This window comes from Aotus nancymaae, unplaced genomic scaffold, assembly GCF_030222135.1.
Source record: "Aotus nancymaae isolate 86718 unplaced genomic scaffold, 86718_ANA_hifiasm-v0.15.2.pri h1tg000032l_1, whole genome shotgun sequence".
In the NCBI taxonomy this organism is placed as follows: domain Eukaryota; kingdom Metazoa; phylum Chordata; class Mammalia; order Primates; family Aotidae; genus Aotus; species Aotus nancymaae.
This window is the reverse complement of record NW_026988446.1, coordinates 342,289-359,098: the sequence shown is the minus strand read 5'-3', so window position 1 is coordinate 359,098 and position 16,810 is coordinate 342,289. Positions and strand designations below refer to the sequence as shown.

General features: G+C 44.3%; 2 protein-coding genes across 5 annotated transcripts in view; one reads left to right on the top strand and one right to left on the bottom strand.

Moving 5' to 3' along the window:
* Positions 1-11,623: 11,623 nt before the first annotated feature.
* LOC105731080 (olfactory receptor 2B11) lies at positions 11,624-14,010 on the top strand. Its single transcript, XM_012472656.3, has one exon. The coding sequence runs from the start codon at positions 11,973-11,975 to the stop codon at positions 12,927-12,929; it is 957 nt and encodes a 318-aa protein (XP_012328079.2). The 5' UTR covers positions 11,624-11,972; the 3' UTR covers positions 12,930-14,010.
* A 1,421-nt stretch (positions 14,011-15,431) lies between these two features.
* Positions 15,432-16,810, bottom strand: part of NLRP3 (NLR family pyrin domain containing 3) — a 29,599-nt gene continuing 28,220 nt past the window's right edge. For all 4 annotated transcript variants that reach the window (XM_012472734.2, XM_012472731.3, XM_012472732.3 and 1 more), the window contains one exon: positions 15,432-16,220. In XM_012472734.2, coding sequence (XP_012328157.2) covers positions 16,121-16,220 — 100 coding nt within the window. In that variant the 3' untranslated portion in view covers positions 15,432-16,120. The remainder of the gene's footprint in view (positions 16,221-16,810) is intronic.

The following is a 16,810-nucleotide window of genomic DNA, read 5'->3' as shown; positions in this document are numbered from 1 at the left end:
GCAAAACAGTGAAGATGTGAAAGGCAGTTCATTTCACACTGAAATCACTGCCATGTAAAGAAAATTCACTAGGATTTCACCACTGTGTAGCCTGGGGAGGAAAGAGTCCTGGCACTAGAAAAGATGAGTATAATCTTAACCAGCCCACGTAAAGGGATTTCCCTCCACTTCCCACAGTAATAAAGCAACGTCCACAACAGCTATGTGATAGTACCCACTTCTCAGCATGCTGACTAATGTCATATGCCACATAATATACAGTATGATGCATAACAATATACATTATATATAACTAATATAATCATATTTGTGATTGATTTAATACATAATGTAGCATATAATTTATATCACTTTTATTATTTAAGCTAAATACAATAATATTTTTAAAGTTCTATTTTTTAATTGACAAATAACTGTACATATTTATGAATTATAATGTGATATTTCAACATATGATACATTGTGGAATCATTCAATTAGCATATCCATCACCTCAAATATTCATCATTTCTTGATATGAGAACTTTTTAAATCCCCTCTTTTAGCTTTTTTAAAAAATATATATATGATATTTTTTTTTCTTTTAAATAGAGATGGAAGTTGCAGCGGAAGTTTCACTGTGTTGCCCAGGCTGGCCTCTAACTCCTGAGCTCAAGCAATCCACCCGCCTCAGCCTCCCAAAGTGCTGGGATTTCAGGTGTGAGCCCTGACACCCAAACAGAAATATACAATACATCATTCTTACCTATAGACACCTTGCTGTGCAATAGAGCACTCCTTGATAAATCTTGGTACTGAGGATCCTGGAAATAATCTCTTTCTTTAAAAAAGGCATTTGTAAATCTCATGCTTAGTTGGCAAAGAATTAATAATAAGGTCCAAACTTATATATGAGTGTATTCACCTTTGACTAGCTTCTCAGCACAAGAAATAACTCTTTTGTGAAACAGGCAATATGTATTCACAGCTACTATTGACCTTGATATGTAACATATAATATAATTATAATATTTACTTTTTATCTGAAAATCCACTTAAATTCTCTTTGATTAAATAACTGTGTTAAATGTTCACCCCCATGATGTTCTTCTAAAGTCTGGATGCTAACCCTGAAGTAAATACTGTAGAAATGAGAAATAGAGGAAAGTTAAGCTTTTATGCATATAATTTACCTTCATATGATATAATTTGTCATATAAGGAGCACATATTTTATTTGCACATAGGTATGTAATTCTATAAGCATGGAGAACTCTACTGAAGAACACTAGTACGTGTTTGTTTTCAGGGCCGAGGAGGACGGAGTGTTCTGGAGACACAGTTCTTGAGCAAAGGGAGCGAAAGATAAGTCTAGAAATCTGGAGAGCCCCTGATTTTGCTCAAAGGACTTCTGGCACCTGGATGGCATCTTTCACCAGTTCACCACTTCTTACATCTTTGCAAAGCCCTAGTTCATAAACGCCATAGAACAAGGTAGAATAGTAATAAAGCTTCCTTAAATAAATGGGACTACATCAAACTGCAAAGATTCTGCACAGCAAAGGATACAAGTAACAAAGTGAAAAGGCAACCTATGGATTGGAGGAAATGATCCGATAAGGGCTGATCACCCAACATTTATAAAGAACTCTTGCAACTCAAAACTGCTGTGAGCTAACACGTCACATCTGTTAGGATTGCTATTATCGAAAAGACGAGAGGTGAGACGTGTCGGTGAGGGTGTGGGAGGAGGGGACCCTGTTCGCCGTTGCTGAGAATGGAAATTGCTGCAGCCATTAAGGACGATGGGTTGGAGATTCCTAAAGAAGTTAAAAAGAAAACTCCTCTGTGATCCAGCAATCCCTTTTGTGGGTGTATACCAAAGACAGTGAAATCGCCACCTCATAAAGACATCTGCTCTCCCACCGTCAATGCAGCATTAGTCACAACAGCCAAGGAGTGAATACAGACATTGTGAACTAGACAGCTAGACAGATGTAAGTGTCTTACCGCCTTAGAAAGGAGGAAATGCTGCCATTTGCCCACCATTTCAATAGACCTGGTGGATATTATGCTAAGGAAAATAAGCCAGACACAAAAAGAAAAGTACTGCATGATCTCACTTATATGTGGAATCTGAGAAAAAGGTCAAATATACAGCTCTGGAGAATAAAACAGTGGTTTGGGCTCAGGTAATGGAGAGAGGTAGCTGAAAGCATCAAAGCAGTAGAGATGCAGAATGAGCAGGGGGAAGATCTAACGTACAGCATAACATAAGGACTAGAGTTACTAACGGCGCATTGTATTCAGGGTTTTGCTGAGTGGATTATAGTTGCTTTTCTCCTCTTGCCTTCAGCTGGCACAGATAACTATGAGGTGATGGCTATGGGAACTGTTTCACCATAGTAACCTTTCACTACCTCTATATGGCTCTCATAATATCATGTTGTGTGACTCAAGTATACACAACAAAATTTATTTTTTTTAAATAAAGCTTTTTATTTAAAGCTCTTCCCACCCATTTGTTGAACTAGAATTTTTAGTTTTAACTTAATATCTAATATCTTATTTAACTCAATCTTAAGTTGGAAAAGTGACAAACTGTGGTACCATGATAATGCATCCTAAAGCTAGTAAGAAGACTGTTATTTGCGTTTTCTTCTAGACTCACATAAAGCACTGTACGGTCTTTTTACATCACCTATTCGCTCTGGACTCTGTCATCTTTATTTAATAATTATATAAAGTATTTGGAAGTTATTATAAATTAATTATTTTGGAAAAAATCTCACTAGTTACAATCCATCAGCAAATACAAAAAGAGTTACTGAAGTTTATAATTTAGAACCACACTCTCACGTGACCTGAAATGCTTTTTAAAGCATAATGTTTCACAAATACAAATTAAAATCGGTTGTGGTAAGTTATCCGTCACACTTCGTCTCTCACAAAGGGTACTATTTAATCCTTCTAGTTCCTGCTTTACCAGTCCTCCTATTCTCATTTTCCTTTGCTTTTATTTTTTAAAAAAATATTGAGTTTTTAAATCTTATTTTACTACTTTATTTTTTTTCAACATGGTTTTTCCTGTCTGGTTAATCTGAAAATGCAGCCCTTACACATTAAATCTAATTTTTAAGATGCTTTCCTGCTGAAGCAGTCCTTCATTTTTCTCTCATTTGTAGATATCCACATTTGTATTGACAATACCCTGCAGAAATGAAGTCATAGCCACTGATTTGCACCCACAGTGGCTTTCGTGACATAGCCTGAAATTAGTTACAACATCTGATGACTTTATTACTTATGCGATTTTTATTGAATCATGAATCAAATTGTGTGGTCTTAGAAGGACGCCTTGCTTATTTTTCATTTTAATTGATTAGAATAGAGGCCAAAGAGGCAAAATCATAGATGATACTGAATTCTGGTCTGATCTTCTCTATTTATTTCTGAACAAAGGTCTTTCCCATAAATCTAGTGAAGACATTATTATATCAATCAATAAATTAAATGGCATGGATGCTATGGACTCTGCCATCAGTCAGAGCAGGGGGAGGACCCTGCAGGGCAGCAACACTCTGTCACTGCAGCACTTGGATTGCACGTCCTGCTGACGTGGGCCAGTGCTGACAACCTCATGGGTTTAGCAGAGACACAGCTCCAAGGTGTGACTGTGTTTCACCCTGATTAGTATTCACCAATGGACATCTCAGAAGTCATTACACTTGATGAGGACAGCAATCAGGTTGAACGTCCCATCCGGAAGGAAGTGTTCTTTGCCCCCTGCCTCTCCCAGCCCGGAATGGGTCCTTTTCTAAGCATTCATTGTTGTCCTTTCTTTTTCTTCTTAATCTTTCTCACAGCGACACTTCTATAGTTATGCAACGATTTGCTTAATGTCTCTTTTTCTGCACCGTTCTGGTAGCTCCACATGGGCCCGAATACTCTCTTATAGCTTTATTCAGGTATAATTTTCATATAACAAAATCAATTTGATGAGTTTTGCTAAGTGTAAGTAGTTGTGCAACTACCATTCCAAACAACTAGTAATACACTTCTGTCATTCCAAAGTTTCCTTGAGGGCACAAATAATTCCACTTATGCTGCATCTCACCATTAGTCACAGCACATGGCACATCATAAGAATTTCTTAAATATTTGTTGATGGGTGAATGGAAGGAAAGAAAGCAAGAAGGTAAGTGTGGACGGCCACTCACTAAGTTTTGTGCAAGGAACTTTATGGATATATTTGCTTATATTATTTCAGTTTCTTACATCAATCCAGTGGTCAGAAATTATTATTTCTACGGTACAGGTAAGGAGACTGACTGTACAAAACAATCCTAGTGTTTCCTGTATGTTACAGATGACACAGTGAGGCGCAGATAGGTTAGATTACCTGCTCAGAGGCACCCAGCATGAATGACTGAACCTGGTGCTGAAGCCGGTTCAGGTCTCATGCTCTGAGTTACACACTCTAGTTACTACTCCACTGACATTAGAGTAATCCCCCCACCACGCACCAACCCTAAAGAGTTACACACACACAGATACACACACAGACACACACACACAGACATACAGACACACATACAGACATACAGACACACATACAGACATACAGACACACAGACACACACACAGACACACAAACACAGACACACACACATACAGACATACACACAGACACACACACACATACAGACACACACAGACATACAGACACAGACACACACATACAGACACACAGACACACACAGACACACAAACACACAGACACACACATACAGACACAGGCACACACATAGACACAAACACACACAGACACACACACAGACACACAGACACACACACAGACAGACACAGACACACACACAGACACAAACACACACAGACACACACACAGACACACACATACAGGCACACAGACACACACACACATGCACGAGTTCTCGTTCCCCGTTATTGGTCTGTTTCCTCTGGGCTTCGGGTATTCTAGGATTTGCCATTAATTGGAAGAACTCCAAGCTCGCACACCACCTCAATTGTCAGCTAACCCCTTAGACATTAATTAAATAAAACATCAGGGATAACTTCATAGCCAGAGGAGAGCAAGTTTTTACTCTCAATGTCGGGGGAAACAGAATAGGGCCCTTAGAGAAAACAGTGGAGAGGATGAGGTCAAGTTAAACCTGAGGGGTAATTCTGAAATGAACAGGGAGCATGACATGGGCCTGGTTTACTGCCTGAAAGCTTTATCCTCGGAAGAACCTCCACCATAGCAAAGCGTCTGTGAGCAGTCTGGGGGACCGGGGTTAGGGCAGATCCCCGGACCTCACGCACTGCCAAGGGAACGTCCAGAAACTCTGAGTCTCCCCAGCAAGCCTGTTGCAAGGACAGCGGACTCTTCTTCTAGACTGAGAGTCATCCCTCAGACTGGCTCAGAGGGTGGGGTTCCAGTAAGCAGCAAGGCCCCAGCGGCCCATCAGAGGAAATGAGCTGTGTCTTCCTGGAATAGGAAGAGCATTTCTACCAAGTCCATCCTTAAATGTCCCGCTGCAACTAAGGCCAAAGCAGGCTGCAGTGACGCCTTCAGTCCCAGACCAAGTCTTCTGTAGGAGCCGGGAACCCTGGAGGTCAGTGGTTCATCCTCAGCTCTAGACAAACTAAAATCTGTATAGGGCTGTGGAGGTGCCGGCTGCAGCAGCATTCGCACTGGTCTGCCCCGGAGACCAAGGGCACGAGGGGTGGAGGGCAGACGGGCCGGTGAACAGTGGCCACGCATTAGGCAGTAAATATACAATTGTGTTGTGTAGTTTCATCTAGAAAAGATACCCGGGGCTGGGAGCAGTGGCTCACGCCTGTAATCCCAGCACTTTGGGAGGCCGAGGTGGGTGAATCACAAGGTCAGGAGTTCGAGACTAGCCTGGCCAACATGGTGAAATCCCATCTCTACTAAGAATAAAAAATTAGCCGGGTGTGATGGTGGGTTCCTGGAATCCCAGCTACTCAGGAGGCTGAGGCAGGAGAATCGCTTGAACCCAGGAGGCTAAGGTTGCAGTGAGCCGAGATCGCACCACTGCACTCCAGCCTGGGGTGACAGAGTGAGACTCTGTCTAAAAAATAAAAATAAAGAGAAGACAGCTGGGAGCAGAACAGGCGCCTCTAACTGCAGGTAGGCAAGCTGTCTGACACTCATCTGGAGAGTGGACGCCGCACAGAGTGTACAGGGACCCTGAGTCCCTTTCCTCTGCTTCCCCCTAGTTTTGAGGCTGCTGAATCGCAGTCACAAGGGCAGTTTCGAGCTGAGATGGGCCATGGAAAGAGAGAAAAAGAGAACGCAAAGCTGAATAGCATCAGTCCCCGAGAAAGCAAGCTCCAAGTTGAAAACTCTGAAAAAGTCAGACCACATAAAAAGGCAATGAGGCGCGGCAGGGTCGAGGGAGGTGTGTGGAGGAGGGGCCTCCCCTGCCCGAGCCACGCACTGAGGGTGGCCGCCGTGTCCTCTCTCCTTGGTCCCATAGACCCGCCACCACGGGGTCCCAGCTTCTTCTCTTCTTCCCCTCCTCCCCAGCACTGGGAGGAATAACTGATGGGGCTGAGGACTCTACCCTCTGGAATAAGGAGCTATTTGAGGGATGAGGCTTTTAGATTTGCTAACAAAATCAACAATCATTTTGTGAATTAACTGCATTCCTCATGCTGTGAATAGCAAAATATGTAAGACATGTTCTTGTTTTTAAAGAAATTGCAATCTCAGTAAAAAGTAAAAGAATAACATATTGGAAATGATCACCAAATAATACAGCACATTTAAAATGTTTCCACTGGGTGAGGTCTTTAACATTTTTCAGCTTTACAGGGTGTTGAACAAGGTCATGCATGTAAAAGTGGAAACTGGCCTGGGTGAGGTGGCTCACACCTGAAATCCCAGCACTTCAGGAGGCCAAGGTGGGAAGATTGCTTAAGCCTAGGAGTTAGAGACAAGCCTGGGACATAGCAAGACCCCATCTCTATTTATTTTAAATGAATATAAAATATTTTTTTAAAAAAAGGGAAACTGTTCATTACTTTTGAAAGCGATAGGTTATGACATCCAGAGGCTTATGAGGAAGTGACTTCCTCTCCTTGCGGATCAGCATTGGGTGTTTCAGTAGCTTACCCCATGGACTCCTGCTCCAGTGCCTGGACGAGGTGAACTTCATCTTTCTGAACACTCGGTTTTCCGCAGTGGTTGAACTGGGATACGGACGGCACACACGTAGTGCCTGCTGCGCAGACAGGGAGCAGGCGAGTGCTCACCCAGGGCTGGCTGGCTTCGCTTCACCTCTCAATGCTAGGAATTTGTTTGATCCTTCAAATTAAAGTGTTATGAAAAACTAGACCTCAGGTCCGCTGTGGCAGTAGGGATATGAACGGTCCTCAAAGCCCCTTGTACTGTGGGAGCTACAGAAGATGATGAATAGTGTTTAATTATCGAGGGCAGTTACAGGAAGGAAACTGGGCTGGAGTGAAACCTAGCTGGGACAGGCAGGGCAGGAGATGAGAGATGGTATTCCCGGTGCATTCCCGGTATTCCCAGCAGGATGTGCAATTCCCCAGGTCCTGGTGCAGGATGAGAAAGGACTGTCTGTGGACCGGGGCACTGACTCCGTTGCAGAGGCTGCTGAGTGAGACCTAGAATGAAGAGGAAGCAGGAGAGCTGAGGCTGTGCTTGTGCGCTTAAGCCCCGGTGCCAGCGAACGCCTGGAGTGTACTCAACTCAGACTCCTGTCTAAGAGGAAGCATGCCGCTGACCGGGACTGCAAACGCAAGCAAATAAGGAGAGAGGGGCGCTTTCCCTTTTTGAGACGAAAGAGTCCCTGTTACTATCAGTTCAGGAAAATGTTGCCATCTTTAGCCTTGTCCCTAAGACTCAATCTCTTGCGGTATCATCCTAATTACAGCCTCCGCAGTTGAACAGGGCCTTGACCCGGCTATCGCATTGTGGGATTTGAGGCTGCATTCTAGACTGAAGGAAGAGACCCCTTGGACTAATACACAATAAAATCCTATGGCCATGCTTCTGTTTGCCCAGCTCATAAGCTGCCTTCTAGGAATTCCACACACTGCTGTGAATTTGATTTTCCGTCTCGTGTGGTGGAGTAGGTGACAATGTGTTCTATCAAGCTTCAGCAGAGATTTCAGCAGCAGATGTCAAGGGTAAGAGAAAGATAAAATAGATGTAGAGACATAAATATTGATCACAGGATTATATCCTACAGGGAATGATATATCACCACCTGCATGTTCACAGCCTAGCCTGCCAGCAGGCATGCCCTAAGTGCTGCTGTTAAAATATCGTGTGGTGGCTGCTAAGGCAGAGGGATGTGACCGGCCCCAGAAGAAACTGCAGGGAATTCAGTGTGAGGACGATACAATCAGCAGATAACTCCTTGGGTGACGGGTACTTATGTTTTTGGTAATTGAAAACTCTTAAAGATATCTTTGCTCTTAAGGCCTGAGTCTCAGAAAGATGACTTCATGTGAGGGTGAGTGAGGGGTTGAAGCTGCCTGAGAGAGGCAGGTAACAGGTTCTAAAAGCGGCCCAGGTGGGCGTTCTTGCCCAGGACGGCAGTGGTGAGGATACGGTGTTTGCCTGCAACAGTGCGATATTGCCTGCAAGGTCGGTGTTGAACTAGAGTGAATGAGGAGCGGAACCTGATTAGAAAGAACCTCAATACTTGGAGTCACAGTGACTGAGAGGAAGTCAGCCACAATTCAGATGAAGGAGCTGGTTTGAGTGTGGGGGACGGCTGCCAGGTGAAATCTGGGATGCCTGAGTTGAGAGGTGAGTGAGGAACTGACAGCTGGAGACATGGGTCTGGAGGGTCTCCTTTTGAATGTGACAGCAATGTGTGCAGAAATTGCTGTGTTCATCCAGGGAAGCACGGCTGTGCCTTGAGGAGCACCCGTATTTGGGTAGCGGGAAGACGAAGGAAGGTCAAGGAGTGTAGAGGCTAGACACCTGCTAACTCTCCAAGTGGAAAGGGCTGAACAGACGGGCATCAGTCCATGAGGGGCAGGGCTGGGCAGTATCCAGCCAGCTTTGCCGTGGAGAAACTGTGCATGTGTGCGCGCGTGCACGTGTGTGTGCATGTGTGTGCATATGTGTGCACGTGTGTGCATATGTCCACATGTGTGCATATGTCCACGTGTGTGTGCATGTGTGTGCGTATGTGTGCGCGTGTGTGCATGTGTATGCGCGCGTGTGTGCATATGTCCACGTGTGTGCATGTGTGTGCGTGTGTGTGCATATGTGTGCATGGTACAGTGGACTGCAATTACAAAAAACCCTCCTGTGTAGTCCCCACCTATTTATCTCCTGTGACATTCGTCTCCCTCATCTCCCCTCCCAGCATCTTCTGTCTCAGTCATTTACTCGGTGGCTCTTGCTGCTCACCACGTCACCAGCTGCTCTTTTTTTTAAGCAAAGTTCTAGAGAGAATAGTAGTTTACAGCAAGAGTTTGAGGCCAGGTGCAGTGGCTCACGCCTGTAATCCCAGCATTTTGGGAAGCGGAGGCGGGTGGATCACAAGGTCAGGAGTTCAAGGCCAGCCTAGCCACGATGGTGAAAACCCGTCTCTACTAAAAATACAAAATAGCTGGGCGTGGTGGCCGGCACCTGTAGTCCCAGCTACTCCGGAGGCAGGAGAATCACTTGAACCCGGGAGGTGGAGGTTTCAGTGAGCAGAGATCACGCCGCTGCACTCCAGCCTGAGCGAAAAAAATGAAAAAAAGAGCACGAGTTTGGCCTTCAGTCCTGGCTTTCCCATTTGCTGCTGTGTAACTAAGATAGACCAGTTATCCTCCAAGTCGCTCCGTGAATTAGGAGTGAAAATATGGACCTTACTGAGATATTAAAGCAACATAGTTATTATTACAGTGCCTGGCTCATGGTGAATGGTGAGTAACTGGTCTTTATCATAAGTTGCAGCATACAGTTACCCTCCGTCTTTCTTGCTTTCTTCGTTCTCTCACTTCTTCCTTCACTATCCCTACAACTTCTCTCTTTTCTCCCAGTTTAAACTCTGAAAAGAAACTTTGGAATCGGAAATCTCAGAGAGAGGAATGTCATAATTCCTTTACTTCTTAATAATTAGGCTTTAAAATGTGCTAGCTTGACTTTGCCCGGCCACAGCTCACTGTTTTGACTGGTATCTTGAGCTCATTAGAGATAAAACCACATTCTGTGAAGTTTATCTCATAAGTGTTGATAGAATCTGGGAGGAAGCGCAATAATTGAGTGTTTCACAAGAATGGTGGGAATTTTCTAACAAACAATATGCAGTTTTGAAGCTACAGAAAAAGGCAAGAAAATTTTCACTGATTCCTCCATTCAAACCCTGGAGTTTGAGTTGTTTTCAAGTAACAGTAGAGTTCTTCAGAATATCAACGGGGGCAGCGGGAAACCCTTGCTGCAACATCTAAGCTGAGCAGGGCTCTGTTGGTTTTATAGTCTATGCATAAGGTACCAAATCAAGAATGAAAATTCTTCATAAGTTATCTTATGGGATTTATTAATAATAATAATTTCTAATTAATTGTTTATTAATATTTTTCAATCCTATCGTGGGGCATATCATCCCCATCAGGAACTGGGACGTGTCCACTGTTTGAGTGAGTGTAGGAGGTTGAAGGTCAATGGCGCAGTGGAAAGGCCCCGCGAACCAGCAGGTGGCAATGCAGTTGCTTCCTAACAGCAGTGGTTTCAGAAATCAAATTGACTGTTTTCTATCACTAAGAGGTGACAGCTGTTTGGCAAAGAAATTGTGCAGGAAATTGAAATGTCACTCAAGCCATCAGATAAAACCTACCTCCAGAAGTAGTCTGATCTTTCCGTAGACAATTCCAGGGGCTACGCTTCTTTCTTTTTTTACTTTTATCTTTTTCTTTTTTTTTTTTTTTTTTTTTTTTTTGAGATTGAGTTTTGCTCTTGTTGCCCAGGCTGGAGTGCAATGGCGCGATCTCGGCTCACTGCAACCTCTGCCTCCCAGGTTCAAGCGATTCTCCCGCCTCAGCCTCCCGGGTAGCTGGGGTTACAGGTGCCCGCCACCACACCCAACTAACTTTTTTGGTATTTTTAGTAGAGACGAGATTTCACCACATTGGCCAGGCTGGTCTCAAACTCCTGACCTCGTGATCCACCCACCAGGGCTAGGTTTCTTACGCCAATCAAGATCTTTCTCCCTGTGCTCAAAATTCTATGCGCTGGGGTCTCATTAAGTACCATGACCGATTCAGGGGCTGAAGTAGAACACGACTTGGCTCCTCCACTCCAGAGACTCGCAGGATAGAATCATGCTGTCTTTGCCACCAGTGAGAGTGGTAGAGCTGCCTGTGCGTGTGCAGTCCTGAGAGCAGAAATCAGCATGAGTTGGGGAGCCAGAAGGAAGCCCGAGGAGGGGCGAGGCTGTGGTCCCCAGCTGCTCACAAAGCCCTCCTGCTTGTCTTATGTCACCACCCACCTCCCTCCTACCACTACCTCCCAAGACGGGAACGCCTACAAAGGCAGATGATTCCCTGTCGATGTGTATGGAAGAGAAATCAAACATTCTGACGGTGATGGCAGCTCTGGGGGCTTCGCTCTAACTGGAACACAACTGTCACTCACAAGGTACTTTCTCACATACTTAATGTCTCTATTGTCCCCAAGTCTTTGCAATTGAAGCAGGTATTTCTCCCCATTCTGCAGATGCAGAAGTTCAGGAAGATTAAATGGCTTAGTTGAGGCGCTGAGTGGGAAGGGCAGCAAAGACACAGGGGCTGCCGCTGGGCTCCCAGTTCCGGCCCCTCCGCATCCCGGTGTCTCCACAGAGGTAGGGAGAATCAGGCTATAACCTGGGTAGGGAAGAATGGATGCAAGAAGGAGGAATGTGATTAATTCCTCTTCTCAGGTATTATTCATTCCAACATTCTCAACGTGTGACAGGCACCAGAAAATGCCGCAACATGAAAAGTGACAACCAGAGCTTCTCGGGGGACCCCCCTCAAGCCTTCATCCTCCTGGGTGTGTCTGACCGGCCATGGCTGGAGCTCCCGCTCTTCGTGGTCCTCCTGCTGTCCTACGTGCTGGCCATGTTGGGAAACATCGCCATCATCCTGGCATCCCGGCTGGATCCTCAGCTCCACAGCCCCATGTACGTCTTCCTCAGCCACCTGTCCTTCCTGGACCTCTGCTACACCACCACCACCGTCCCTCAGATGCTGGTCAACATGGGCAGTTCCAACAAGACCATCAGCTATGGAGGCTGCACGGTGCAGTACGCGGTCTTCCACTGGCTGGGATGCACGGAGTGCGTTGTCCTGGCCGCCATGGCCCTGGACCGCTACGTGGCCATCTGTGAGCCCCTCCGCTACGCCGTCCTCATGCACCGCACTCTCTGTCAGCAGCTCGTGGCTCTGGCCTGGCTCAGTGGCTTTGGAAACTCCTTGGTGCAGGTGGTCCTGACTGTGCAGTTGCCATTCTGTGGGCGGCAGGTGCTGAACAACTTTTTCTGCGAGGTGCCGGCCATGATCAAGCTGTCGTGCGCTGACACCACTGTGAACGACGCCACGCTGGCTGTGCTGGTGGCCTTCTTTGTGTTGGTGCCCCTGGCTCTCATCCTTCTCTCCTATGGCTTTATTGCCCGCACAGTGCTCAGGATCCAGTCCTCCAAGGGACGACACAAGGCCTTTGGGACCTGTTCCTCCCACCTGATGGTCGTCTCCCTCTTCTACCTACCTGCCATTTACATGTATCTGCAGCCCCCTTCCAGCTACTCCCAAGACCAGGGCAAATTTATTTCTCTCTTCTATTCCATAATCACCCCCACTCTCAATCCCTTCATCTACACCCTGAGGAATAGAGATGTGAAGGGAGCTCTGAGGAGACTCCTGGCCAGGATCTGGAGCCTCTGCGGATGGTGAGGACCTGAGATGTGGCATCTCCACCAACTGAGGAACACTGGACACGCCTACTGTGTGCTCAGACAAAGAGGACCTGAGATGTGGCATCTCAATCAACTGAGGAACACTGGACACGCCTACTGTGCACTCAGACAAAGAGGACCTGAGATGTGGCATCTCCATCAACTGAGGAACACTGGACACGCCTACTGTGTGCTCAGACAAAGAGGACCTGAGATGTGGCATCTCAATCAACTGAGGAACACTGGACACGCCTACTGTGTGCTCAGACAAAGAGGACCTGAGATGTGGCATCTCCATCAACTGAGGAACACTGGACATGCCTAGTGTGTGCTTAGACAAAGAGGACCTGAGATGTGGCATCTCCATCAACTGAGGAACACTGGACACGCCTACTGTGCGCTCAGACAAAGAGGACCTGAGATGTGGCATCTCCATCAACTGAGGAACGCTGGACACGCCTACTGTGTGCTCAGACAAAGAGGACCTGAGATGTGGCATCTCCATCAACTGAGGAACACTGGACACGCCTAGTGTGTGCTTAGACAAAGAGGACCTGAGATGTGGCATCTCCATCAACTGAGGAACACTGGACACGCCTACTGTGCGCTCAGACAAAGAGGACCTGAGATGTGGCATCTCCATCAACTGAGGAACGCTGGACACGCCTAGTGTGTGCTCAGACAAAGAGGACCTGAGATGTGGCATCTCCATCAACTGAAGAACACTGGACATGCCTACTGTGCGCTCAGACAAAGAGGACCTGAGATGTGGCATCTCCATCAACTGAGGAACACTGGACACGCCTAGTGTGTGCTCAGACAAAGAGGACCTGAGATGTGGCATTTCCATCAACTGAGGAACACTGGACACGCCTACTGTGTGCTCAGACAAAGAGGACCTGAGATGTGGCATCTCCATCAACTGAGGAATGCTGGACACGCCTAGTGTGTGCTCAGAGCATCTTTCACTTAAGGAGTTAATACCCAGAGAGCTCAAAGCCTGTCCCCAAACATCTCACTTCAGGTCATAATGCCCCAACTCCCACATCTACAAATAAAGTCCGTTTTAAAAGTGTAATTCTAAGAGGCCATCTGTTTTCAAGAATTGTTTAAATAGACTTCAATAAGTACTTGTTGAATTATTTAACTTTCAGTTTCCTGATTCTTTTCTCTTTTCCTCTTCCTGTATTTCTTTTATTTTCTCCCCATTTGTTTTTCAAGTTTCTTTCTCTCTTTTCTATTACTTTTAAGTATACACAAGATGAAGCTGAAATACAATCTTATTTTACTTATAATAAATATGTGTTCTTCTCCATATACTTAAATCTCCACAAATTTTATATGACTTTTTCAAACAATTCCAAGAATGAAGTCGATTGCTATCTCTTTCCTGTGATTTTGGACTTTTTTTTCCCTGTAGTTCAAATTTTCTTCTATAGAAAGTTTTTCCATCAAATGTAAACTAGTACAACCACTATGGAAAACAGTGTGGAGATTCCTTAAAGAACTAAAAGTAGATCTACCATTTGATCCAGCAGTCCCACTACTGGGTATCTACCCAGAGGAAAAGAAGTTATTATATGAAAAAGAAACGTGTTCATAGCAGTACATTTTGCAGCTGGGAAAATATGGAACCAGCCCAAATGCCCATCAATCAATAAGCAGATAAAGAAAATGTGATATATATATAGAGAGAGAGAATGGAATACTATTCAGCCATAAAAAGGAATGAAATAATGGCATTCTTAGCAACCTGGCCAGTTTTAACACCCTAATGCCCAAAGGTTGTTTTTCTCTCTGTCAACCTCAGCTGTGTTTCTGATTACATTATTTACACAGGGTATCAAAGTGTTTGTAGCAGGAAGGCAGTCAGGAATACTTCACCAAGATGCAGAAAGCCAGTCTCCAGTCAGTGCTGCTCAGAAGCGCTAACAAGACAGAGTTTGCAACAGAATGTAAACCTCATGCTGTTTCCCTTATGAAAACAGTCTTACGGTTTTTTTTTAATGTCCGCTTATCTAAAAGGCATGTTTGATAATGTGATTGATTTACAATCTTATACAAGTTCCTTATAGCTACAGGTCCTAGACCACAACTTGAGTAGCCAAGTGTGGCTACTTTGATGGTTAATTGTATAGACGAAGTAGTATTTCCATCCTGAGCAATTCCATGCGGTTCAAGAGTTGTCCATGTGTAGAGAGGCAATTAGTAAATATTTCCTTATAACTTAATGCTCTGTGAAGTATGATAGATGAACTGTTCCTCAGATGGGATGAATCCAAAATAAGTTGTTATCAAATGAAGGCAAGATGCATCTTCTGCCTAATACTTCTGGTTGTGAGTGCAGGCTCCAAAACTCTGAAGCCTTTCCCTCCATGACTTTCCCTCCATGACTTTCCCTCCATGACTTTCATGCTCTCATCCTACCAAAGCTGAAACTCCACTCATTACAGTGTGAGGTAATGTTTTAAAAATTATCTACAATTAAATCATTTGCAAAAGCGATTTTTAAAATGCACAAAGCAATTTAATTTATCTTAAGTGGTTTAAATAAATAATTTAAAACATTTCTAGGCACTCTTTTTTGAAATTAAGAAAAGGTAACAATTTAATTCAATAAATACAAAAACGTTTTACATATTCCTGAATTTTCAACTAGCTACAAAAAGCATGAATTATTCTTATTAGAAAACATCACTATTACAAAAAATTTTTAAATAAATAAGTAGCTGCCACAAAATTTCAACATAATATATATAGTCAATTAGTTCTGTGTTATAGTCAGTTAATAGAAAGATAGCAGGAATGATTATATGAGCAAAAGTAGACAGAACAAAGAAGAAAAAAAGATAGGAAAAAGAAAGTTAGAGACAGTGAGGAGAGAAAAATAAAGACAAAGAAAGTGTTTTATTGAATGAGCTAATTACATGAGGTCACCAAGAGGAACCTCCTCTGATTGAGGCGCCGTGATGAAAACAACATCCGGAAGCTTTCATTGCCCTCGTGTCTTCCTCGCCCAGGCGTAAAGGAGACGCCCGTTCTCTACATGAAGGCATCATCAGCAAGCTCTCTTCTCCAGCACCCCACTGGAAGGATCTTTGGGCTGGATGGACCGAAGCTCACTCCACCCAAGGTCCCCTGGCTGGAGGGGCCGGAGAACACTGGTGTCTGGCAGCCCCGTTTCTGCCCCTACCAAGAGGGCTCAAAGACAATGGTCAGCTCAGGCTTTTCTTCTTGAAGTGTTTCTAATGCACGTTTTGTCTCATAATTGAAAAACATTTCACACAACCTGTGAAAGCAAATAGAAAGCCTGGGTTGCACTCTTCAGATAAGTCTTTCAGAGTCGTTAACCTTAAAAGTCTCATCTCTCCATTTCCCTAAACTCCACACACCTCTAAACTCTAAAATATTAAAACAAAACCTCTAAGTGCCCAAGGTGGTTTCTGTTATATTTTTAACTGTCTAGTAAAAAAAATTAACTATCTAGTCGGGAAAATTTTAAGAATATGTAAAAGTAGAGAATATAGTGTAACCAACCCCCCTGTCCATTACCCAAGTTCAACAATTACACAGGTCATGTCAACTTGTTTCCTCTAACACCCACCCACTCCTCCCAGCGTGGATTATTTTAAATACTGCATTTAACACATCTATAAATAATTCACTCTGTGACACTCAAACCGGATTACAATATCACTGTCACATCAAAACTGTTTAACAGTAATTTCTTAATGTCACTGTATGTCCAGTCAGCATTTATACTTCCTCAACTGTCTTGTAATTTTTTTTACGTTATGTTCATTTAATCACAAACCCGATCAAGTCTACACATTGCATTTGCCCAGGATGCCTCTCACGTCTTCTTTGATGTAAGTTCTT